General features: G+C 37.3%; 3 protein-coding genes across 3 annotated transcripts; all 3 read left to right on the forward strand.

The window, feature by feature from the left end:
- The first annotated feature begins 400 nt into the window (after positions 1 to 400).
- Positions 401 to 3,673, forward strand: LOC148078938 (uncharacterized). The gene is made up of 4 exons (XM_087793630.1): positions 401 to 557; positions 1,453 to 1,594; positions 2,992 to 3,158; positions 3,246 to 3,673. Exons 1-4 carry the CDS (start codon positions 503 to 505, stop codon positions 3,293 to 3,295), a joined length of 414 nt encoding a protein of 137 aa, XP_087649756.1. The 5' UTR covers positions 401 to 502; the 3' UTR covers positions 3,296 to 3,673.
- A 1,412-nt stretch (positions 3,674 to 5,085) lies between these two features.
- vps26a (VPS26, retromer complex component A) lies at positions 5,086 to 11,821 on the forward strand. The gene is made up of 9 exons (XM_087792970.1): positions 5,086 to 5,171; positions 6,800 to 6,949; positions 7,405 to 7,480; positions 8,098 to 8,254; positions 8,406 to 8,570; positions 8,639 to 8,745; positions 9,619 to 9,720; positions 9,816 to 9,925; positions 10,231 to 11,821. The coding sequence occupies exons 1-9, from the start codon at positions 5,169 to 5,171 to the stop codon at positions 10,345 to 10,347; spliced, it is 987 nt and encodes a 328-aa protein (XP_087649096.1). The 5' UTR covers positions 5,086 to 5,168; the 3' UTR covers positions 10,348 to 11,821.
- Positions 11,822 to 14,241: 2,420 nt separating this feature from the next.
- supv3l1 (SUV3-like helicase) lies at positions 14,242 to 23,865 on the forward strand. Its single transcript, XM_087792971.1, has 16 exons — positions 14,242 to 14,720; positions 14,838 to 14,915; positions 15,366 to 15,473; positions 15,542 to 15,656; positions 15,939 to 16,107; positions 16,887 to 16,998; positions 17,082 to 17,159; positions 17,641 to 17,732; positions 17,800 to 17,980; positions 19,553 to 19,646; positions 20,596 to 20,715; positions 20,779 to 20,878; positions 20,972 to 21,052; positions 22,308 to 22,484; positions 23,296 to 23,444; positions 23,557 to 23,865. Exons 1-16 carry the CDS (start codon positions 14,456 to 14,458, stop codon positions 23,849 to 23,851), a joined length of 2,214 nt encoding a protein of 737 aa, XP_087649097.1. The 5' UTR covers positions 14,242 to 14,455; the 3' UTR covers positions 23,852 to 23,865.
- Positions 23,866 to 24,167: the final 302 nt, after the last annotated feature.

Raw genomic sequence — 24,167 nt, forward strand, 5'->3', positions numbered from 1 at the left:
TCTTTGATTATATAGGAATCGTGAGTGGAATCAGGGTTAGGGTAAGAATTAAGGGAGCAGACAGATGGACAGAGAAAGGAGTGACGTAGGATACAGTGAGAGAAAAGAGGAGGGTATAGGGTAGGTCAGCAGATGTCAATACAAGACTGATCTTGAACACAGCACACTGCGGCCATATGAGGAGCAAATGTTAATTCAAAGGAAATGTAGGCTAACATTGTTCAAATTTTTGTCAACGACACCACAAATAGCCAAAATGGATTGACAGAAGTTGTCTTAACATATCCGAAGAAAGCCATAGTTCGACGATAAGTCTTTGTTAAGCTATTTCTGTTTCCTCTGAATGACCTGCGTCAGTGGCGACCTAGCTCGTGAGGTTAGATGAAGGAAACCATGACGCAGTTTGAGGGGGCTGAACACTTCTGCATTCAACATTCTGACGAAGATTCCACCTCACAAAGTTCACCGAATACTCCCGCAGGGCTGTCAGAAAAAGCTGAAGATGAAACTCCTTTTCGCTTGTGTGCTTCTAGTTGTCGCCCTGCAAAACGGGACAGGTACGTTGAGTTGTTTTGGATTTTATTCTCTAAGGTCTTTTCAGAAAGATTTTGAGTTTTGAGAAATATAAGTCGGTGAAGTTTAAACCCAGTCTTCTCTGTCCTTTATGGGGTAAGTCTAGATCGATAGAAGATTTCTATACCGGCTGTAAAACCTAAGGCCTAGAATAAAAAATATTTAAAAAAACAGATGAGACTCTAGTCTTTGAAAAATCATGAAAAAATGTTAAAAAATTAAAGTTAATATAGTTAGGACCCTGTTTACGGTTTCCTTGCAGTCCATAAGATGATCAGGGGCCTTTTATTCCGTGCTTCCACAAAACAAAATAATCTATTGAGTAAATCTTATACAATGTTGATCTGTATACTCTTATTTCAATGGCTGCCATTATGATTCATATAAATATAGATATACATATTATGAAATGGCATTCAAAATTCACCAATGACGAATTTTAGGTATAAAGTGACATTTTTAGGTGGGAGTCATCATGGACAAATAGCTTAGTGCACAGAGTGGGGAGGGTTTTGATTTTCAGTGAGGGGAGTTTTGTAAGGATGACGAGGTGAGATAGTACAGGGTAAGAAATTGTCCCTGAGGTAGCACATGTTTTAATTGAAGATTTCTTATTTGCAGCGGTTTAATCCATAGTAATAAATGTATGTTGTTGTCAAATAATTACAAATATGCCTAGTAGAAAAAGACATTACTTTCAACGTTCAATTAACAATGTAAATCCTCCTAACCACTCCACAGTGTACTAGTGCTTATATCCTCTATTGAAAGAAGTGTTGACATTCATACGGGTTGTATACATTTGATTAGATAGACTTTATTAATCTGTCATAAATATAAAAGTTTTCACACTTTTGATCTAAACTTTTTTTCTGACAGGGGCACCTAGAAAGGCTCGGTATAAATATGTCAAGTGTAATCCTAAGGGGGGCGAAGAAAATTGTGTGACCTACCAAAGTGCAGAGATAAACTGGACTCCTGATCTCCCAGCTAAACTGCAGGCGTCAACTGTTGAGTATCTGTGAGTATCAGAAGAATGTGTTTTGATATCCTTCAAAAATGACCTAAAATATTTATAACCTAAACACAACTTTGGAGCTTTGATGTGGTCGAATAATCATGGAATGTTCATTTGCACACATATTATATTGTGAGATTATTATGTGCGTTTGTCTTAAGCAGGAAGTCTGAGGGAAGTGCAGATAGGAAGTGGGCTGGGACCTCTGCTGAGCTGCTATTTGAGGCGGTCTATTGTCTACATGCGCAATACTGTTCTGATCGTAAATATATTAACAACATCATATTTTGTAAACAATAGGGATGGCAATTGTTAATTGTCACTGGGATAGTTTAGATTGAGGGGACCTGTTTAGGTGCAGAGAAAAAAACGATTCCAAGGACAAATAGAGAGCGCACAACCTCACTTGGGATGGGGTGTCTAATTTAGTCCTGGCGATTTATACATGCCACAGCAGTGGAACTGTCCACATGACTTGGACGTTGGACTGTGCCAGCCGGAAAGAGAGCTTGACTTCAGCAAATGAATGTGTTGGGAGACCGAACTGACACTGCTGACGCAGGCCTGGCACGAGGTGCCTCCACAGCCTTTCAGAGATGCATCCAAAACACATTAGTGTATCAAATGACACATCTGAGGGAATCCGACCATTTGAGGTTCGGCCAGAGAGTTCCATAAAAAGGACTTCCTGCAATACCTAAATGAGAAGGCTTCCTTTTTCAATACCCGTCCCGACTCTGCCTAGCTCGACCTTAACCATCTCTGTACCCTCCTCCTGTGCACCCAGCATAGCTACTCTTGTGGTTGTTCTCCCCTAAGTTGCTCCAGGTCTTCCACCACACACTTATGGGGGGCCTGGGCGCCAGGGAGTAGCTCAACGGACTCCATGAGTAACAAAACAGCTGGTACTCTTGGGATGAGCACAGAAACCCCAATGTCTTCTTACCACTGGCACATGGAGGTTCAGGACTTTGTGATTGAGTGATGTCATCAAGTCTTCCGTATGCACGCCATTAAGCAGACGTGTGACATCAATGACTGAATGAATTCAGAAGAAGACAAGGATCTGGTGACAAGCAGACTACACAAGCTAGTTAATACTTTTACACTTTCAGGTATAGTCAGAACACCTGTTGTATGGCTGAATTTATAAGATGTAAAAGTTACAGTTGAAATGGTTTAAGTTATATGACATATCATTTACAAAATAGATATTTTTTGAAAGGAAACAATTATGGTTTCCTTGTGATGGGATATTGTCTAAAAGGGGGAGATGTAATGAATGAATGTATCAATATTATTCATATCTTATATAAGTTATATTTACATAGGTGATACCATACCATACACCTTCATCTGTGATACAATAAATGACAACACATTTTGCTTTATTTTTTTAGGGAGGGAAATGCTGTGAAGGGAGAAAATCAACCGGAGGATAAGATGGATTTGTTGGTTGAGGATGGCTCTGGAACAGATAAAGGTTTTGAAAAGGAGTCTACCGAGAATTTGGGCTTTTTCACTGTCGAACCCGAGACAGGCTCTGGAAGCAAGGAGTACTATATTGGTAATTTAAAGAAAAAAATACAACATTTTATTTTGAACATCTTGTCCTGACTTTTCTTTTTTGTTGTTTTTCTTTAAATAAAACTAGATATCCCAGCAGAGAAAGAGCTGAAAGAAGATGACCTCCTGAAGCTGTAAAAATCTTCTAAACCCACACAAATAATGTCATACATCAACAGATATTAATTATATCATTACACAGTTGGTTTTGACATCAGCTGCTTCCTAGACCAGATGGATCCAAAATATTGGAAAGCCTATTATAAAGTGTCCAAATTTTGGAGACCTTTTAGCCAGTGGAAACATTAAAACATTTTTTAAATAATTGTTAGTCTTTGTAACAAACCAATGGGGGGAAAAAATCGGCTTCATTTTAGATACTTTGATGTGTAAAATTTGTAACATGTTTTTTTAAACAGATTTATTTACGATATTGTTATCTTTACATTCACCTGTGAGAATCCTTATATTTTTATTTTTTAAGATCAACGTTTCATTAAAGCTTTTTAAAACATGTGTATTTCATTTCACTCACTTAAACTAAATGTAATGTGTTCAAAAATGTATAGCTTGACAAAACGGGAATTCATGATGTGTATTTGGCACTTATGATCACATTTCTCCGATCCTTAAAACTCCTCACTGGCTTCCAGTTTCTTTCAGGATCAACTTTAAAATTTTGGTTCTTACTTTCAGAGCTATTCATGGTCAGGCTCCTCCTTACATCACTGATCTGATCCAGCCTTACACCCCAACTCGGGCTCTGAGGTCTGTGGATCAGAATCTACTGATGTTTTCCACGCACACGGTTCAGAAAGAAAGGATACTAAGATTAACATTGAATAGAATCATCTTTTAGCTCCACTCCTGCCCCCAAACTCAGACTTAAACAGTCCCTGAGTCTATTAGTGTTGCATCATGGGCATTGCATTCATGGAGCATTCGTGCACTCCATCTGCTTCTCTGCTCACCGATGACAGTGTTCAGAGGATGACTGTCATCATCCATGCTGGACAGTAGTTTGTTCAGTGATCTCCTCTCAGCAACTGTCACCAGTGAGTCCAGCTTCATGCCAACCACAGAGCCAGCCTTTCTGATCAACCTGTCCAACCTGTTGACACTCCTCCTGAACACATTTCCACCCCAAACACACCACAGCATAGAACAGGACACTGGCCACCACAGACTGGTAGAACATGCAGAGGAGCTTCTTGCAGATCTTAAATGATCGAAGCCTCCTCAGAAAGTACAGTCTACTCTGAACTTTCTTGTACACATGGTCTGTGTTGCAGGACCAGTCCAGTTTACTGTCCAGCCAAACTCTGTACTCAACTATTACCACCTCGTCACCTCTGATGGACACTGGACGTGACTTTGTCCTGAACCTCCCAAAGTCCAAGACCAGGTCCTTGATCTTTGAGGTGTTCAGCTGCAAGTTGTTCTTTACCTTCTTGAGAGCCCCAACCTCCTAGACCTAGATGATGAATGGATACTAAAATCACCGGGCACCCGTCTCACCAGCCCACACTGAAAAAACCTTGCATGTCTATGTTTTACCTTTACCATAAAGAAAATAGGCTGAAAGCTGCCACTGTGTGTAAAGAAAATAATTAATTAAATTAATTAAATTATTGTGTTGATACAACTGTAACATAATGGATCTAAAACTCTCGTTTTGAGGTAAGCTTAAAAGTAATATAACTAATAACAAATAATAAGTGATATATTATAACTATAACAACGTATATTTCTAACACACAATTCCATAAGCGGAAGATGGAATTAATTACACTTAATTTAAAGGAAATCCTGAACATTGGTGATTTAGTGATTATAAATTGTCATATGGATTTGACTTATTTAGTAATAGGATACTCGGGTCATAAGTGGGCACCCGCCTCCCTCCACATGACCCGGGTCACATGACTGCTTCCAGCCTACCTCCTAGTTCAGGCACTTCTGCTTGACGGAGCGAGGCTAGCTGTTAGCTTCTTCTGTAGTTACGGACGACATGGTGAGTATACACTGAAACTGCTGCCGCACGTATCGCTGGATCATTTTCCTCAGTTTTTGTACAAAAAAACGTGTACCAGAGTTTCCCGGTTTTCATTTTAGATGCAGTTTTTGACATGACAGCTGACGAAGGCTAGCTTGGAGGCTGGTGGTGCAGTTACGAGGCCACCTCTGGTCTGACTCTGCAGTGTTGAGCAGTAACTGCTTTTAATAGAACCAATGAACAGAGATTGTACTGAAATACACACTCGAACATGTAAATAAACGTGCAAATACAGAGTTAAACTCTGGACACACCATCTCGTTAAATGAAATTCAGTACATGATTATTTACGTAATAGATCCTCACTGCCTCAAAACTATGAATGAGCTCATGCGGAATTGTGTTATTGACATAAAAGTGTGAAATAACTGAAAACGTGTCTTATATTCTGGCTTCTTTAAAGTAGCCAGCTTTTCTCTGATGGCATTATTTTACCAGAAACACTCCTGCAGGAAACTTCTTAAGACCTATTTATTTGCGCAGGCTTTTTCTTTATTATCTTGGGGATACTTTGTTTGTCAATGTGTTGTCTTGAACTTTTAAATACTGTATTTTTACTGTGTATTGTTTTGATTGTTTAAGCGCTTTGTGACCCAGCTCTGTAAAAAGCGCTCTTCAAATATAAATGCCTTCTAAATATAGTCACCTGAAACGGTTTTTACTCGTCAGTTTGACTTTTCAGGGTTACTTAGTGGAATGTTTTGCCCTAATTTGGTTGAGACTATTAGTTGTATTATGCAAAAATCATGTTGATACAGCCCTATTGGACAAGCTTATAATGAATTTGATGGAAAGAACCAGTCAGCTAAGTAAAGAGAAATGAGTAGTCATCACTACTTTAGACCAGTCAGTCCGAAAAATTGTAAAAAGAAGGTGTGTCCAAACGTTTGGCCTTTACTGTATAAACTACTGTGAAAATGATTATCTTTGTCTTAATATTCTCAAATGTGCTGGGCTGTTGGTTTTAATTTAATGTTGTTGTTTTTTTTACTTAACTTGCATAACTATAATAACTTCTGTAAAACAAGACTAGACAAAATCAATATGTGCACTACTGATTCATTTATTTAAGTAAGGAATATTTTATGAAAGTAATTTCAAGATTTCCATTCATGGAACTGTGATTTAAAAAAAAATACATACATATACATATACATCATACATATACAAAACCTTTCCAGCTCTTGTCAATGTATTCTTTAAATCATACACATTTTGTGTTATATGGGTCATATGATTTTAATTATTTCAGCTACAATCAAACGTTTTAAGCTATAATCAACTAAAAGGTTAGATTTACCTACAAACTCTGATCTCTTATAATATTTTCATACTTGGCCAGCAATAAGGTGGCCCATCTGATGCATTTAAGTAAAAGGGAATTCCTTTGATCTTGAATGTGAAAAGTTTGAGCCTGACAAGATTTGTGATGAGTGATGCTCACTGTGCCGCAAAAACACTAAATGTATTGATAAATAAGATTTAAAACCATTCAAATGTATTTAAAGGCCTAACTCTGCCTCTTCCATAATTATATTGGCACCGTGCAATTTCACTGAGGCTAATATTGTTACTTATTTCTTCAGAGTTTCTTAGGAGGTTTGTTTGGACCGGTTTGTGAGATAGAGGTTCTACTGAATGATGCAGAGAGTAGAAAAACTGCAGAACTGAAGACAGAAGATGGAAAAGTGGAGAAGCATTATTTGTTCTATGATGGAGATTTGGTCGCAGGAAAAGTAAGTATGAAGTGGTCATGTAAAGACAATCTGATAAAATGTTATTAAAGATGATTTTTTTTTTAATTTTCAGCTAGTGGGACTAAAACAACAGTGTTTTTTTTAGGCACCACCACACATTCTTATATCTCTACCTTGCACTTTACCTTGGGCATCATTCTCTCCCTGCTTCTGCTTCTCTGACTGCACTTTCTCACTTCATCTGTCACTGGGACTGCTTCTCTCCCTCGGTCCCTTGCTCTTAATCTTCCTCATTCATACCTCATAGTTTCTGTATTTTTATGTTTTAGTTTTCAAAAACATCCCTCCAAACTATTATTCAATTGTTTGTTTATTCTGTTAATAGAATAACGAGATTATAGAAGATTATGAAATCCATTTTCTTTTTAATTTCATCTCTTGATTATTTCATATGCGAGATTTGAATTCTAATCAAATAATTTAATTTTTTCAAGGTGAACTTGAATGTGAAGCAGGGAGGAAAACGACTAGAACACCAGGGCATCCGCATCGAATTTGTGGGACAGATAGGTCAGTAATTTCTGTCTTTTGTATCTCCATAACTTAAAAAATAAGGGACTTAGAGAAGTGAAGGGCTAATGAAACTTAATGAAGCAGTGTAGAGCACAAGAATCAATATTCTATTGATATTGGTTGAGACCATTCAACTGTCCCTCTTTTTGTAAATTTATTTTTGCTGTTAAGGTTTTCTAAAATGCAATTAAATGTTTAATCCATGTTTCCGTGTTTCCTCATAATGTCATAAAAATGTTTAGTCTGCATACCAAACAAAGCATTGATGGTTATGTAGTCCTTTTTGTCTATTAAACATTATTATTTTGAATAATTTCCCCAATCAGGGAATGATTAAAAATGTCAATCGACATAGTATAAGAGAAAAAAGATAATAAGAAACTGTTTGATTGGCTTGACTGTTCTTCATTAAAAAGTTATATTATTGGAGGTACTTGAAAGTGCAGGTGCATTAAAACACAGCAATATGTAGTTTCACATGATGGTGTTTTACCTGTGAAACGCGGTCGTCATGTGCATCTTGTACTGGAAGTTTGTGCTTGGAGCATATAAAACTTTCTTGATGTTTATCATCACATGACATGACAAAGGCTGAGTTCTTGTTTGCTTTCTAGAGCTCTTCTCTGATAAAAGTAACACACATGAATTTGTGGACTTGGTGAAAGAGTTGGCGCTGCCTGGGGAGCTGGCCCAGAATCGGAGCTATGACTTTGAGTTCATGCAGGTGGAAAAGCCGTACGAGACCTACAATGGAGCCAATGTCAGGCTAAGGTACAAGCTGTTTCTTTTGTTGTTGTTTTTTACAGTTTTTATATAGTTGTGAAATGTGCACAACTTATTCATCAAAATAAATATGGATACTGGGCAGAATCAAAGCATATAACCTACTTGTTGTTTTTTGCTCTTGTCTGATTTTCTTTAGATATTTTCTCAGGGTGACGATTGTTCGTCGTCTCTCTGACCTAGTGAAGGAGTATGAGCTTATTGTCCACCAGTTAGCCACTTACCCAGACATCAACAACTCAATCAAGATGGAGGTCGGCATAGAAGACTGCCTGCACATTGAGTTTGAATACAATAAATCTAAGTAACTACTTTCCTTGTGCACTTTTCACTTTTATAGAAAAACCCAACTTATTCTTTTAATATTACTAGGTACCACCTGAAGGACGTTATTGTTGGAAAGATCTACTTCCTGCTGGTCAGGATCAAGATCCAGCACATGGAGCTCCAGCTCATTAAAAAGGAAATGACAGGAATTGGTAAGAAATTATTCAGGATAACAGGATGTTTTTAGATAAGAAAATAGAAATATTAAAATGACTAAAATAAAAATGAGTAAGTCCCTCATCATTTTTATCATATTAATGCTTTAAAAAGTTCTGAATATGTTGGAATTAAAATTCTCTTGACTTTTGTGACCTCTGAACTGTGCTGGAATGCTCATTGTTGCATGTCTTAAAACGGCTTAAAATATCCATTTAAGCCAATCAAAATGCCTGAAATCACAAATCTCCTTTGACCCTAGCTAGCCATTATCATGCACTGCAGGTATTTTTTGGAGAAAAAGTGCAGGGTGGCCAATGGTTTGCGCTCCTATCACATCACAGCGAGAAGGTTGCAGTTTTGGCATCATGCTTCTTTGTGTGTGTGTGTCCAGCTGCAAGCTGGTTGTTCAGGGTGTACTCCGCTTCTTGCCCTAAGCACCTGGGATAGGCTCTAGCCCCCACGATCCCAGTAAGTGAATAATCAGTATAAAATAAAATAAAAATAAAAAAGCCAAATAACTGGTTTGATTTTTTTATTACCAGAAGAAGTAGACTCATGTATATTTGCTGGTGTCTGTTAAGCACTAACACAGATCGATGTGTGGCTCTTTCCCCCCACAATCTCTGGTTGGGTAAATACAGGCCGAATGGGTACCGCTGTCGAGCGGTATGAAGTGCAATCATTAAAATGTCACATGGTGGCGCTGTTGGCACATAGTTGGATGCTTAAATTTATTTGGCATATAATCCCTTTTAGTCACAGTTTCTTTTCATTTACATTTTGCACTTAAATACAGCTTCGTCACGCTATGCTTAATAACAATACAAGTATAAAAAAAAAAGTAAAACTTGTTTTACTTTGCATAGGACCTAGTACTACAACAGAAACGGAGACTGTTGCCAAGTATGAGATCATGGATGGCGCGCCAGTTAAAGGAGAGTCCATCCCAATCAGATTGTTCCTGGCAGGTGAGGCTTCATTATTTCTATTTAATTATATAGTTATCTTTAAAAGTTATATATTGATTGGTTGTGAAATATGTTGCAATATTCTATTTTGACAGGATATGACCTCACTCCGACTATGAGGGACATCAACAAAAAGTTTTCTGTACGCTACTTCCTTAACCTTGTTCTAGTAGATGAAGAAGACAGAAGATATTTTAAACAGCAGGTAAGAAATTTAGGAGACTTGAGCAAGGAAATACTTGTTTTAGGTTGAATTGATGACTTTGTTTGGATGTTTGTTATACTCTATACTATAACACAGTCATGTTCCCTTTCACCCTGTAATTGCTGGCTCTAGTATTACATGCCGATCCATCAAAATACAATGTTCTATATCAAGCATGATTGATATTGAACATGAGTCATACTGTTTATTTTCATGTGTACCCTAAATGCGTTTACATTATTTCAAAATTAGCTTCTGTTACCATCAAGTACTAAACCACTCAAATGTTTATGTACTTGTTCCAGGAAATCGTCTTGTGGAGAAAAGCACCAGAGAAACTGCGAAAAAGAAACTTCCACCAGCGTTATGAGTCTCCAGAGCCCCGAACTGAACCAGTTAATGCTGAGCAACCCGAGATGTGAAGGCGACACGACAAACTGCAAACAATTAATACAGGCCCATCCTAAATCATCACTGGAAAGTGCATCCTGCTGTGCAATTTATAGACTGAGCAACTTTTACACGTCTTCACAGGCCCAAAAAGTTCATCATTTCACAGCTCTTTGTGTGAGATGTACTTGACACCTTGTGACTTCAACATCTATTATCAAGTCCCAGCAATGATTTAGTCTGATGTCAAAGCTTCTGACTGATAATACACACTTATGCAGAATCTATTGAAGCCATGCATTCGGGGTTTGCTAAACCAATGTTAAGAAGTTCAAAACTTAATTTCCACCACATTTCTCCGATCCTTAAAACTCTTCACTGGCTTCCAGTTTCTTTCAGGATCAACTTTAAAATTCTGGTTCTTACTTTCAGAGCTATTCATGGTCAGGCTCCTCCTTACATCAGTGATCTGATCCAGCCTTACACCCCAGCTCGGGCTCTGAGATCTGTGGATCAGAATCTACTGATGGTTCCACACACACGGTTCAGGACCAGAGGAGAGAAATCCTTCCAGGCTGTTGCTCCTAAGTTTTGGAACGTTCTTCCTCTCTCTTTGCGCTTGATGGATCTACTGACTCCTTTAAGAAACATCACCCTGGTCTGGAAAAGCGCTATACAAATAACAATTACTTACTTACTATCATGGCCACCAGAGTTGGTTTTCATATTCCCTTGTTTTATTAATTCTAGCACTAATACGAAAATCACTGATCGTACTAATGGTTCACACACATGCATATGAATCAAAATATTGATCACCAGTGTTCTAGATGGTCTGTCTCTTTGTAAAGGAAAGAGTTGTCTGAATCTCCCTGTATGTTCAGTAAATGATGCTAAAATGATAAGATTTAATGTAATTGCAAAATATAAACAGTGTACATTTGGACAAACTTTTCTCATCTCATAGGTCAAACTTTTTTTTCAGTTTTGTTTATTGCACCATTTATTTCATGTAATCACCTTAAAGTGCTAAATATTTGTTTTGTTGTCATGGAAATTGTAAACAGGTTTTGACACAAGTCATCACTGCAGAATGTGAGCTTTATTTATAATGCTTTCACAAAACAGATATCTGGGTTATACTGTGTACGGACATTTTTAGTCCGATTAATTTAATTTTTTTCTATAAACTGATAAGATGCTTCTTGTATGTTAGTCACAGCTATGCAGTGTCTATGTAATGTAAGCCAATCAGTCCTTTTGTTTAAACCTCTGAAATTCTAACATAATGTATTAATTGTGGCCTGGTGATGTTTTTTTCTCTCATTCAGTGATCTGTGGTAAGGTTCTTCTGCTGCTTAATGGTTTCAGGGTAGAACCCATGCGACTAAGTTCTTGTATAATATAGTTTTCATTGTTGTTTTGATGCTCATTTTAGACTTATTTTTGATCTACATTTATACTGTATGTCATGCTGTTTTGATAAATATATATTTTTTAATTGCGTGTACTTTGGTGGCTTTTACTTTTTTAATTAGGAAATGTACAGAAATGCCTAAATCATAAGCCCCTCTTCTATCAAGAGCATGATCATGTTTAGCAAATGTCCCCTGACATGGATGAGTGTGTATGTAGTGTAGGTCTACTCTAAATTAGTATAAATAAATTGTGAATAAACTTTTTATGAAATGCTTTTTTTCTGGTCATCACAACTGATCCACAACAAACAGTTTTAGGTTTATAGAAAAGATGAATTAATTTTTCTCTTGGACCTTTCAGCCTCCCTTTTTATTGACGGCGTCTTTAGAGGTTCGACAGAGACGCTGGTGTTTCAAACTGTGATTTTGAAGATGATTTTTTTTAATTTAAATACAGTAAATTGAGCGTTTCTATTTCAATTTCAAAATCGGTAGCATAAAATGTCCAGGTTGTAAATGGACCAGTGTTTACAACACTGGCAATAAAAGTTTTATCCTGATTTCTAGATCGACTTCGCTGCAGAAACCATAGTAGGGCTGCAGTCGGGGTTTGCTAAAACAATGTTTTCAAAATATAATTTCCACCACATTTCTCCGATCCTTAAAACTCTTCACTGGTTTCCAGTTTCTTTCAGGATCAACTTTATCCTCCCAGGCTGTTGCTCCTACGCTTTGGAACGATCTTCCTCTCTCTCTGTGTTTGATGGAGTCTACTGACTCCTTTAAGAAACATCTTAAGACGTTTTTATTTGTTCAGGCTTTTCCTTGATTTTCTGGAACTCCTTTTGTGTTATCAGTTTTATCTTGCCCTTTAAAGTATATACTTTATTGAATATTGTTTTGATTGTTTAAGCGCTTTGTGACCCTGGTCTGGAAAAGCGCTATACAAATAACAATTACTTACTTACTTACTTACAATTTGAATGTTTTCTTTCATGGCCACCAGAGTTGGTTTTCATATTAATTAATTCATACTATATTTCATATAGAAAATCTTCCCCTCCACACAAAGAAGGGAGTGGCTGATCTGTGTGGACCCCTGTTCTTTGGGTACAATGCACCTTTCCACCTTTCTCCAACTTGTTAGAATGGTTCACTTGGACCAAATCACCCGCATAAGCTTCCACAGCCTTCGAAGGAGCTTGGGGCATTTCTTGTATACTTTGTACGGTATACCAGGTCCATGGTCCTGGGGCAGAAGATGCTCTTACGTGCTTGACAACCTCTTGAACCTCCCTGTGACACTCTGTGATAATTGGTGTGGTAGGGGGGTTGGTGTTAGTGAGCCTGTGTTTTCCTTCCAGTGCTTTGTCTCTTGCAGGTTCCTCCATAGACTGCTCCACCTCCTCTTTTGGAACTTGTGAACATAAACATTAAAGACAGTTTATTAAACCCCCTGGAGATCTCCTTCGGGAAGTTGGGTAAGACCATCTCTCCATGTTTAAAAGTATCCATTTAATAAATTGTTAAATAAAACCAGAAAGTTGTAGATCGTTGCTGAGGTTCTCTTACAGCATCTTTTATGACAATAATAAGAGGAAAAAGCTTAGCAGTAGATTATGTAGCAATCAACCGTCTTTATTGAATTCTTGGGCCAATTTGGATAAGGTGTGACTTGAAGCAGCATTGAAGGCAGGCATACGATCCAAAAAGCATGAGTAGACTATTTAGGGGTTTAGCTGGACTTCGAAGTTATTAATTCAAAGTCAAGGGCAGAAGGGGATCAGTCGAGCAGACTTGTTTCAGTGCAGATTTGGGTTGAGATCTTGTAACCAAATCAAGGGCGAGGAGAGGGAACAGGCGTGAAATAGGTGATCAGTTCAAGAGGATTTGCTGGAATGACTTGCATGGGTGCACCACCCGTATGCCTCAACAAAAGGATGAATGAATGAATCATATACATTTATACATAGACGCCGCATCGACTGCTGCCGAACACTAGAGCGGTGTGTATACAGGGCGGCCATATTGGTACAGTGCCACTTACTCATACAGTGCATTACGTATATAGAGGAATGATGTGTTTACACTATTAAAGTGATCATAAATCGCTCATTTGTCAAGCTTTTTTTACGGGTTTGTTTTTCAAACCTCAGACCATATAGATAGACATTATTATATATATTTATGTTACTATATAAAATAAATAAAAACATTTTTTGTTAATGCGCCGCTACCTCTGATGGCACTGTACCAAGATGGCGGCGCTTTATACACATTACACAACCGTCTGCAGTCGATGCGGCGTCGGTATACAGTATATGTCTTTGGAATTAATAGTCACTAACGCAACATATATAGGAATATGTTTAGATAGAATTGTGCCTGACCAAACTAGAGGCAGTATTTAGGTATTCAATTGTGTAAAGGTTCAACTATTCATATGCTGGGATTTATATTATGTCATGCATTAAGGCACAATGGGAAATTATTCTTTGTTTATTTACAAAATACATTTTTTTAATTTATTTTTTTTAGAACAGGCATATCTTTGGACATCGATATCGAGAGGGTCCTGGCACACGTTGTTTTACAGCAGGAAGACGAGTGTCCTTTGCCAAGGAAGTGGATGTAATCCTCAAATCGGCGTTGATCAACAATCGATTTGTATAACTGACGAGTATTCTTTTTTTTTCTATTGATACGTTTACCAAAAGCCAATATGGCGCAGCCGTGTCTTTTTAGACTGGCCCGGCTTCAGCGTCAAATTAATAGCGCGACTCGTTTAGGTTATCAAACGTCATCTGTGTCCGGTTTGTTGAGCAGCCAGAACCGACGAGCGACATCAGTTCACTGCAGAGCTCATCTGTCAGATAACTCCACCATGAAACCCCCGGACACCAAGCTGTTCGTGCCCGTCTCCCTGAGGACTGACATCCCAGTTGATGATTTTGTCGGAGAAGAGTTAAGCCAGCCTCTGGATAAAGGTTACACCACTCTTTCTTCTATATATTGAAATACTACTACTAAATATGATCGTACCATTTGACTTTTGACTTAATTTTGAATCTTTGAAAACTATTGTGGTTTATTTTTTTTTCCAGTTTTGCTATTAAAATTTCTAAACCAGTTTTATAAGAAGAAGGAGATACATAACCTGGCAGCAGACAGTGGCCTTGATGGTATGTGTGAAATCTTGATCCATGATTCCGTCAATTTTTAATAATACAAATATTCTTTATTAATGCCAAACTGAATTGTTACTTAGCATTGTTGTAATTGTAATGTTGCAGCAGCATACAATGCAATACAGAAGAAACTAAGCACATTATAAGGTAACATAAAATAAATAAAACAAACAATCAAATGGATAAAGGAATTATAAACACTTCTTACTATAGCTTTTGTATGTATGAGGGGGCTGTCGTGGAACTTCAGAATTATGGAATAAAGGTTTGACATCTCTTCTACAATAAACTCTCTAACAATTTATTGCGCACAACCCACTTGTATAAGTAGCTTGGAGAGTAGCTTATATAATATATGCACCAGAAAGAGCTATTTCCTTGATACTAAACGTTTGTCTTTTTGCTTTGTGATCAAGTCATAACTTATTAACTGTCTCTTTTCAGAACGTTTGTTCCATCAGGCTTTTATCAACTTCAGGAAACATGTCCTTGAAGCAACGGCTCTTCCTGCTGACCTCCACATCATCCTTAGTGACATCTGTGCCGGAGCAGGTCTGTTTTAAAAAATGGAATGCTTAACATAAAACCAAATTAACCTGGTTGTCCCTTTTTCACTTAAGGTCACGTTGATGACATCTTCCCCTATTTTATGCGTCACGCTAAGCAGATCTTTCCAATGCTTGACTGTATGGATGACCTGCGAATAATCTCTGACCTCAGAGTTCCAGCCAAGTGGTCTGTTTTGTATTCATGTTAAATAGTTCTTATGCAGCATGCGAAAATGCAAGATAACATAATTATTCAGCGACTACAGCATTAAAACGGTGCACAAAACGTGAAGAAAGGATGCAAAGTATTAAGTGTCAAGCTAAGTTTGTTATGTAGTTCTGTAGCAATTTATGAGGAACATAAATTTAGATTGTGTTGAATACATGTTGATTTATCTTTTATTATGAATTTATTTATTATGTATAAGAAAAACCTTTATAAACAAGCACCTTACTGTTTGTTGTGCAGGTACCCAGAGGCTCGCGCCATTGATAGAAAAGTTGTGTTCCATGCTGGACCCACTAACAGTGGAAAAACCTATAATGCCATTCAGCGCTACTTGGCAGCAGAGTCTGGGATCTACTGTGGCCCCCTGAAACTGCTCGCTCACGAAATCTATGAGAAGAGCAATCAAGCGGTTTGTGTCTTTAACTTACATTTCTGCTTCAGTTCTGTTCTTATTATTTTTTACTCAACCATCTTTATTGAAATTCTAAATACATATTCTAGGGAAGGGTTCCTCAATACTTTGATCACTTCATTTATGTTCAGGGTAGCCAGTCAGATGACATCTGACTTTTCCTGACAATAACCCAAACACCAATGGAGAAAAGATGAGCACCGCATAATCAATTCACAAAGGCACCTTTATTCTTATCTGGAATATTTTTTTCTGTTTCATTTGACTTTAGTATTTTATCCTGTTAATGGCTGGGTTTCCCAGATTTGTTTAGAAGCTCTTAAGTTCTACAGTCTTCTTTTGAGCGCTCTTAAGAATGCTGTGAAAGGATGTGGGTGATTGATTTGCCTGGCATTGGTTGATTTAGTTTCAGAACAACCTTGGTGGACAGCTGTAAAGGAAGCCCCAATTTTTGCATTATTTCTTCAATAGTCTTAACTTTTTTTAGTAGCACTTTATATATTCTTTCAATACTCTCCCCCCCTTACATTTCCATTTTATTTATATGATCTTTTTATGTATTTATTACCTTTTTACAATGAATGTGTCATTGCTGTACGTTTGTCAAGGTTTTTTTATACTGGGATTTAAAATCTATTCAATCCAAGTATAAATTATATTGGTATTGCTTGTTTTTTAAATGAGTGTTTGCTTTTAAAAGTAAAAAGTCAGAATATCTATTCAGTTTGTTTAATAAATCCTGTTTAAGTTTATATTTTTTGTAATGGCATTAATAGAATGTTCCATGTGACTTGGTGACTGGAGAGGAGAGAACGGTTGTGGACCCAGAGGGCCGAGCATCCAATCATGTCGCCTGTACAATCGAAATGTGCAACGTGAAGACGCCTTGTCAGTAAATACAATATTTACTCTTTTTTTTTATTTTGCCTACTAGGTTACTTAAAAATATTGTTTCTTTTTCCCACCCTCAGATGAAGTTGCTGTAATTGATGAAATTCAAATGATCAAAGATCCTACCAGAGGCTGGGCTTGGACAAGAGCATTGCTTGGTTTGTAAAAGAAAACCCTTTAATTTATGTATTAAATATTTTAGTTAAAGTTGAATTCACATTGTCAGGAGTGGAGTAAAGGTATCCTGATGTTCTGTTATATTAATCTTTGTATCCTTTGTTTTTGTTATTTTTCTTTGATCTATGTTCTCTATCTTTAGACTTAGATTGTTTCATCTTGTTCTTTCTCTTTATTTCTCTTAGTTCTTGTTCTTAATTATTTTTAATTATTTTTATGAATAATTGCTGTATTGCTGTGGCAAATTGGGAAAAAAACTATTTCCCAAAGGAGACCTCCTGAGGGATCAATAAAGGTCTACCTAACCTAACCTAATTGTTGGTCACACAACAGTTTAACTTGTGTTTTAGCTCTTCTCAGCTCAAATTTGCCGCAGTATTAGATATTTCAAGTTCCCTGATGAAAGTGTCTGATGCTTGCCTGGATGTTGATGGTCAAAAACCTTTGTTTTTCAATCATCAGGTCTTTGTGCAAAGGAAATCCATATTTGTGGTGAACCTTCAGCCATAGACTTTATCAGGGAGCTCATGTTCACAACTGGGGAGGAGCTGGAGGTGAGGCATTCATCTTTCAGTTGAAGATGCTTGTAATTTCTTCCTTGGTTAATTTGTCCCTCTACAGGTCCACACCTACGAACGTTTAACTCCGCTTTCAGTCTCGGAGCAAGCACTTGAATCACTGGACAAGCTTGAGCCTGGAGACTGTATCGTGTGCTTCAGTAAAAGTGACATCTTCTCGATAAGTCGACAAATTGAGGCAAAAGGAAAACAGTGTGCAGTCATTTACGGCAGTCTACCTCCAGGTATGAGGGTGATTTTCCATTTTCAGAGTTTAGCAGTATATTGTTAATGTTGGTATGTAATGATGGATTAATGAGGTTTCATAATGAACTTTTTCAATTTTCAAAGACCACTAGATGGAACTGTCTGCTTTGTAATCTTTGAAAATTCCACCAAACAAGCTCTAAAAACGGACTCTAGGGACACATTTTTTGAGTCACAGAGACTGGGAATATATCGTTTTTTCTCATCATTTTGATATCAAAGCATCATGCATTTGAAAAATAAGTGATTTCCCTATTAACCTATTTGAAGGACATGTTTCTGTATATTTTTTTGTTGGTGTAAGTGTCAATTCAATTAAATTGTATTTAAAGTGTCTTATCATAACAAAGTTATCTCAAGACACTTTACAGTTGAAGTAAGACTTCAATTTAATTGAAGACTAATGCTGATGCTATATTATGCATTTTGCATGCTGTTTTATGAATTGAAAAGATCATCTTATTTCACTCTTTTTTTCAATTGTAAATCTGACTCCAGTCAGTGTACCCAAGCCTGACATGGCTGCACACTACTATCAAATTGTTCTACATGGCTGTTGTCCCAGAAAATGGATAAACTTTATTGATAATGCACAAGAAAGCCTCAGAACAGTTTGCAAACGGCAAACAGACTCAGGATATACATTACTGGAACCACGGCCTACAGTCTGATGATGCCAAAATGAACTTTTTTGGTTCAGATGTTTAATGACAAACGGGTAAGGAGTACAAAGACAAACGTGTCTTTTATAAATTCAAGCATGGTAGTGGGAGTGTCTTGGTCCAGGGCTGCGTTGGTGCTACTGGCACTGGGGACGTACAGTTCATTAAGTGAACCATGAATGCCAACATGTACTTTCACATACCTACGCAAATAATGATTCCCTACCTTCCAACATGATAACATCCCAAAACACACCTTCAAGACAATCACTGCCTTACTCAAGAAGCTGAGAGTAATGTTGATGGACGAAGTGTCTCCCGACCCTATTGAGCGTCTCGAGGCTATCCCCAAATGGAAAGGTGGAGGAGTGTGAACTCTCTAACATCCACCAGCTCTGTAAAGTCATCATGGAGGAGCAAAAGAGGACTCCAATGGTAACCTGTGAACTCTACCACCAAGAGGGTTAAGACATTGTTGGAAAATAATGGTGGAAACAAAAATATTGACACTTTGGGTCAAATTTGGACATTTTCATTTGGGCTTTACTCACTTTTGTAAGAAATTTGAATATGAATAGCTGTGTTATTTTGAAGAGATGGCAAATTTACACTGTAATACAAACTGTACACTGACTACTTAACATTGTATATTCTAATTTATTATTTTTTTTCCCTTATCATATAATAAAATATATGGTTTGCAGAAATGTAAGGGGTGAACTCACTTTTGTGAGATACTGCATCATGTTTGCATGTGTTCCTCTGCCTTTTGAGAATGATGAACACACTAAACGTCACATCACAATTGCAACCTATCTGAAATATTGCTAACATCTAGTTAACTTGAAGTTAAATTCGTAATAAAAATGCTCTTTGCTTTTGTTGCAGGTACAAAGCTTACCCAAGCCAGAAAATTCAACGATCCTGATGATGCCTGTAAAATCCTTGTCGCAACTGATGCTATAGGAATGGGTCTAAATTTGTGAGTGAATTTGTTATTCAGTCGATCAACAAGATTCCTTTATTAGTTCCTCGAGGGGAGAATACAAGTTTAAAGCAGCAAAAAAAAACATAAAAGAAGAGATGTATAATGGCAAACAATACATCTTTAAAAAATACTAACATGTAAAACAATATACACTTACTAAAGCTGTAATGCACATATAAACAATAAACGGAGGGGAAGAAATTAGCTAATAAAAGCAGAATCAGAAACTTTTATTGCCAGTGTTGTTAATGCAATATATATATATATATATATATATATATATATATATATATTTTTGTGCTGGCAGTACAGAATAAAATAATTAAATGAGATGACACATGTAACGATAGAAAAAGAGAACCAAGCAATAAGGTAGCCATTCTGCAGCACTTAACCTTGAGTAACCTTAGGTATTGAGCATTCATGCTGAGGAAACGCAGGAGTATAAAATATAAACTAAACTAGATATTGAAATAAAATGGATTATGAAAGAGACAGTGACAGGTGCAATTTATTGTCCTAAGATCTATAAGACAGATTCTAACCAATGGACCGCTGTAAAAGGGGCTCTTCGACCAGCCATAATAAGTGAACTAACTATGGGCATAGCAGGGGCATTCGTGCCTGGTGGGTTCAGGAGCAATATCAAACTAACTTTAGTTATCTGTTAATCTTGACTCTTTTAGAAAATATCTTCGGTGAAATGTTACTGGTTCAACAGAAAACTGAAGACAAAGAAACGCATAAGCACACGCAAAAGAAAGAGGAGAAATCCCACAGTACAAAATAACACCTGCTGACAAACGCATTATTAGGGACAACTCCCTGTTAGGAAATGGATGTTGTTTACATATTTTGCTATATTAGCCTGATTTAACTAAATTGGTTATGTGTTTTTTGCATATTTTAAGATGATGACAACAACAGTTTTGTCTCTCTTCAGGAGTATCAAACGCATCATCTTCAACAGTCTGATGAAACCAAACTTCAATGAGAGAGGAGAGAAAGTGATCGAGACCATCAGTACCTCACAGGCGCTGCAGATTGCCGGCCGTGCAGGACGGTCAGTGTTGAAGGATGTATTTCCAAGGATATATATTTAATTTATGGTGGGGCTTTTCACCAGGTTCTCATCCAAGTTCAAATGTGGAGAAGTTACAACAATGCACAAAGATGATCTTCCTGTACTAACGGAAATTCTTAGCCAATCAGTGGAGCCAATAAAGGTGAACAGCTCCACACTGATTCTATAATATTTTGATTTAGAAGTCAAGACGACCAAAGAAAACCCTGGCAACAACCGTTTGTTCTCTTTGCAGACTGCTGGTCTTCACCCGACAGCCGAGCAGATCGAGATGTTTTCTTATTATCTGCCTGACTCGACGATGTCCAACCTTATAGTGAGTGTATTGTAGTTTATAACAATCATGACCTCTGACATATACAAGTGATTTGTTATTATTCTGGAAATTGAAATAATAAACTACAGAAAATCTATCCAAATATATATGTGAAGGTACAAGAAGACTAATGAAATCTGCAATATAATTTAAATTAAAATGCTATTACTTAAGAGATTAAGAAATGTATAAGTAACTTGATTTTTTTTTTTGTTAAATCTATGCAAATAATTGGCAGTTGAACCAGCTTGCTTATTATAAGCCTGATTTATTTTTTTATTTCACCTTATTCGTCTGCAAAGGTGTGTGTGAGCTAAATACTCTCTTAACAGTGTTTTCTGTGGTTTGTTTTTTCCAATTAGACACAGAAATACAGCAATTACTCATACAAATAAAAACAAGAACAAGATGAATAAAGGGAAAGAACAAGATGACACAATCTAAGTCTAAAGATAAAGAACATAGATCAAAGACGAATAACAAAGACAAAGGATACATAGATTAACATAGAATGTCATGATACTTTTGCTCCACTCCTGCCCCCTAACTCAGAATTGTACCATTTAATAGCCCGAGGAATGAATGAGTCTTTGAATCTATTAGAGTTGCATCTGGGAAGGAGCATTCGTGCACTCATTATGCTTCTCTGCTCACTGGTGACAATGTTCAGAGGATGACTGTCATCATCCATGATGGACAGTAGTTTGTCCAGTGATCTCCTCTCAGCAACTGTCACCAGTGAGTCCAGCTTCATGCCAACCACAGAGCCAGCCCTCCTGATCAACCTGTCCAACCTGTTGACACTCTCATGGCAATATAATGGAAGTCAAAATGGCTTTAGGTGGACCCTGGACCACGCTTGGCAAGGAATAGTAAAAATTGAGTCACTTGCAATCTGTGTCTCTAGTTGAGACACTAAATCCCCTCTATTTAACTCATTCTACAAAGGGCAGGGTAGTTGCAGGTTAAGCACACAAGTAAAAAACAAAAACGACCAACACCAGACTTGCAATCCAGTAGTAAAAGTCCTCAGACACCCGATTGGTGTATAGATGGATAGATGGATGTGTTTGACCGGTTGAATCAAAAGCCTGTACTGTCCCTGCCCTTTAAGGAACCAGGTTGAAAACCCCTGCACTAAATAGTACTTGTGTATGTTTTTTCAGTCAACTATTCCTATAAAATATTTCAATAATACAGCTCCAATTACATATTTTGTCCCTTTCGTAATCTTCTTATGAATCTTCTCTTTCAGGACATTTTTGCCAGTCTATCTCAGGTGGACGGACTATATTTTGTCTGCAACGCTGATGATTTTAAGTTTCTGGCTGACATGATTCAACACATTCCTCTCAGCCTGAGGTCTCGCTACGTCTTCTGCACTGCTCCAATCGACAAGAGGCAGCCATTTGTCTGCACCTCCTTCTTAAAGGTGAGCGTTTTAGAAAAAGGGAATTGTACCCACATATGTATCAAAACATTGTCTTATTCGAATGATGTGCGGGTGGTTTATGGCGCCTCACCATTCATGAACCAATATGGCCTCACTAGATGATGTCTCTCCAGTGACATGCAGGAGGTTCATGGCTGGTGAGGCACTGACTCTAGAAAAGCCATGACACCTCTTGAGTCAGATTTACAATTGTAAGAAGTGAAAAGAGCATCTTTGTTCACTATTTATTTAACAGCATGTAACTGTTAATGCTTCATATGTCGTATATTAGCGTTTCACAAACACAGACATATACACATGTGCATATTTTTCCTTAAAAAAAAGTTTCCTTTATATTAACTTTGTTTTGTGTTAAAGGAATTCCTATTTACTGTAATTCAATTAAAGTATAGAGAGTAGAGAAATGAGGCACATCTCCCAAGTGACTCACCCAGAATTTTTCAATATTTGTAAGTAAAGTGTCAGAAATTTCTTACTTAGAAATGAGGGCGTGGAAAGAGACAAACAAGTCTGCGATTAATTTTAGGTTGATTGGGATGTACGAACAAAAAGTGCCTAAATTCTTGTCGCGCACAGATTCATACATCTGGATATTTTTGTGCTGCGTCACCTTCTGTATTTCTCTCACGGACATATTTAGTAGAAGATCTACGAACTTCTTAGTACATGAGGCCCCAGGTGTAAAGGGTATTTAAGGCGGTATAGTGAAAACTGTATCTATGAAAACTTAAAAAAACGTAATCTATGAATTGGATCTTACAACCCAGTCTCTTTGCTCTATGTTTGGAAGTTTACCCGACAGTTTAGCCGAGATGAACCGCTGACATTTGACTGGATTTGCCGGCACATAAAGTGGCCCCTGGCTCCTCCCAATAACATCAAAGCCCTTGTTCACCTGGAGGCAGTCCACAACGTGCTGGATCTTTACCTCTGGCTCAGGTATGTTGATCTCGACTCACAACTTTTAGCGTGGTTATAAGAAGAGACTGTATTTTAGAACAGCCTGATCAACCTGTCTTGCCCTTACCTTTGGTCATTTTTTTTCATCCAGCTACCGCTTCATGGACATGTTCCCGGACTCGGCCTTGGTTCGTGATATTCAACAAGAACTTGATGACATCATTCAACAGGGTGTGCAGAATATCACACGCCTGATAAGGGCAACTGAACTAACCATCACTGACTCACAGAAAAACAAAAAAGCGAGTGAAAGTCGAATTAAGGTTCCGCAGAAAATTGTTCAGATTAAAAAAAAAATCTTGTCCAGTCCTCAAAAGGACAACAGACTTTTGACATCAATGATGCTGAAGCAGCTGAAGGAGGAGTTGCTGAAGGACAAGGAATAAAGTATTGAAAACGGTCCACTGGGCAATCATTTTCAAATGTATAAGGCCAGGATGGAAAGCTTCTTGACAATAACAAATGTAGACGGATCCCGTGGAGCCTTTTTTTTTTTTTTTTTTTTTTAGTAATGATTATGATGGATTATGGTTATTTTCAGGCTTCAAAAGTCAAGTCTAAAAATCAACATCAATGCGGTGGTAATAGGATTATTACATCAGAACAAACCATTTTTTATGTTATCTTTCAGGTAACAATCTTCTGCTGACCAACATGTCTTTTTTTATCTTTAAGGATTGTTAAATGAACAAAAGTGTTTTT

This window comes from Callionymus lyra, chromosome 6 (assembly GCF_982586985.1).
Source record: "Callionymus lyra chromosome 6, fCalLyr1.hap1.1, whole genome shotgun sequence".
In the NCBI taxonomy this organism is placed as follows: Eukaryota; Metazoa; Chordata; class Actinopteri; order Syngnathiformes; family Callionymidae; genus Callionymus; species Callionymus lyra.